We start from the raw sequence: 2,514 nt of genomic DNA on the forward strand, positions 1-2,514 counted from the left end.
CTTGATAAATATTCATATACTGCATTTAATAATGCTGAAAAAATATCTTCCAGTCCTTTCATAAATTCATGCTAATATACTGTTTTTTTAAAAAAAATTAGCATGCTTTGCAAATTACGAGGTTATGATTCGATGCGCTTCCAATATTATACATAACAACTGTCTATTTGGTCCATAATCTGGCACAAAAAAACTCATCCCTTATTGCCATTTGTGGACGTTCGTGATGAAAGTCACTATATGTTCTCAAAGTAGTGGTTATTTGATGTATTCATTTTGTTGAACCAACATTTCTGTACTGACACAAGAGAAGATATTTGAAAGTTTTCTTGAAATTGGTATTACAGAGTGCGTAGCAGGCTGGGTTGACAGTACTGTTAATGTAACAGAGCCAGTATCCAATAGTCCAAACTTCACTGGGGACACAGATTGAACAAAACGTTTTAATGAACACGATAACATGGTATGGGGTCCAGGTTATAATAAAAGCTAGGAGAATCGAAAATATGGTTTGAGTGACCCTCACTTCTCGAGTTCCAATTACCTTCCTCTTAGCAGCAGTCTTGGTCATGATATTTGTTTTATCAACAGCTGTAATGTCCCTGTCTGCCCCATTCTCGCTGCTGATAGTTGGAATTATTGCTGTTTTAGTGGAACTGTTGTTGCAGTTTTCAGATTTGCGGACTAATTTAAACCAAATGAGTTTGCATATTTCCGTTCTGAGACAGCTTTGTTCACTTGGAACGCTTGTGCTCTCTGGAATCGTTCCTTCTTTCTTCTGGTTTGGTGGAAACCCACTGAAGGAACTTATTTCATTGAATGAATCTTGCTCCTTCCCTTGGGCATGAGTAGAATTTGTCATTTCGCCATTTTGCTTTTTAACAGGCGGTTCACCGTGAGTAACGTTGGGTATGCCATTACCATCCAATTTTATCATTTTATCCTTCACTAGACTAGGACAAACATTGCTCTCTTTTGACTCTTTCATTCTCTTCTCCTCTTTTATTCGACTCTTGCTGGCGCGAGATATGCGCACGTATAAGATCACCATGATAGTAACAGGGAGATAGAAGGCGACTATCGTAGTGCCAAAAGTAACAGTAGGGTTTGAGAGGAACTGCACGTAGCAATCGCCGTCACTAACGTTCCGTTTCCCTGTGATGATCTGCCAGAAGAGGATGGGAGGAGCGAACACAATAAATGGTACAGTCCATGCAGCTGCAATCATCATCACTGCCCTCTTGGTTGTTCTCCTCAAGGGGTAGCTAAGGGGTTTGGTCACACAGAAGTAGCGGTCAAGGCTGATCACAAGAAGGTTCATGGCGGAGGCATTGCTGACAAGATAATCTACTGCAAGCCATAAATCACATACCACTGGGCCCATAGGCCAGTAGCGAATTACAACGTAAATAGTGTATAGATTCATGGAGAATACACCGACAATCAGATCAGCGCAGGCTAAGCTGCAAATAAAGTAGTTATTAATAGTTTGTAGTTGTCTGTTGACTTTGATAGAAACTATGACCAGAGTGTTTCCAATTATGGTCAACAAGCTTAATGATCCTGTCACAATCACAATGAAGAACACTTCAAGCGTTTTGTAAGAATTGCTTCTTCCAGTATCCAGCAAACCCGCTATGTTACTGAGAGATTCGTTTGTCTCTGTCCCATTTTCCATTATTCGACTTTGGTGTGTAGTTAGCGTTGACAAGACATCAATTTAGAAATTAAACAAAAAAGGTCAGAAAACTTTTTTTCAATTTCAGACCGTTAATTGATTTCTTACAGGGAAGAACAAACAGAGCAATCGACTTTTATTGACATCAAGATCTTTCCGAGTGCCCGGGTTTAAATCGAAATGACCTCACCAGCCATTAACTGTAAAGTGATTATAAAGTGAAAGTTAATTACATGTATTAACTTAGCTGTATTGGTCGAAGACGCCTATCTGAATCACAAATGTTTCCTTTTAGTTTTCAGTTGTTAACAGTGGCCAACGTTTGTTATTTTTTATTGTTAGAATTTATGTATCGAAAGCAATTAATCACTGAACCTAATTCAATTCGAGTGACCGGCGGGCACTTAATGAAGACCAGATATATCGGTAATAACTCACCCTCACACAAAAAAGGAAACAACACGAGGGCTGCAATCCAATAATCTCTCAGTAAGCAGAGCTCCAACCCCCGGAACTTGGGAGAAAGCTGAAATTAAATCATTTCATATTGATGTCATTCATGGGGTCACTATCCTTGTGTTTTTCGTTCAAGAGGGAACGTCTGAATGAGCATGGCTGTCGGGCATGCCACTGGCAGCCAAGGCCAGTCGATCTTGCATTGATGTAGAATGATAGCTTGTCGCAGTGCTTTCCTGGAAACGTGATAGCTTCTGCAGGAATCCTGCCTGCACAGCAAGGGTGTAAACACTTTCAAAAGATGGACTATGCGTCCATTAAGCAGCCCTGAGTTGATATTTGCACGTTTGTGTAAATGAACATAAAACCACAAATATATC

General features: G+C 39.9%; 1 protein-coding gene across 1 annotated transcript; it reads right to left on the reverse strand.

The window, feature by feature from the left end:
* Positions 1-271: 271 nt before the first annotated feature.
* Positions 272-1,678, reverse strand: LOC109910701 (muscarinic acetylcholine receptor M2-like). Its single transcript, XM_020509942.2, has one exon. It carries the CDS (start codon positions 1,676-1,678, stop codon positions 272-274), a length of 1,407 nt encoding a protein of 468 aa, XP_020365531.2.
* Positions 1,679-2,514: the final 836 nt, after the last annotated feature.

The sequence above is a fragment of the Rhincodon typus genome, chromosome 35, assembly GCF_021869965.1.
Source record: "Rhincodon typus isolate 14 chromosome 35, sRhiTyp1.1, whole genome shotgun sequence".
Classification (NCBI taxonomy): Eukaryota; Metazoa; Chordata; class Chondrichthyes; order Orectolobiformes; family Rhincodontidae; genus Rhincodon; species Rhincodon typus.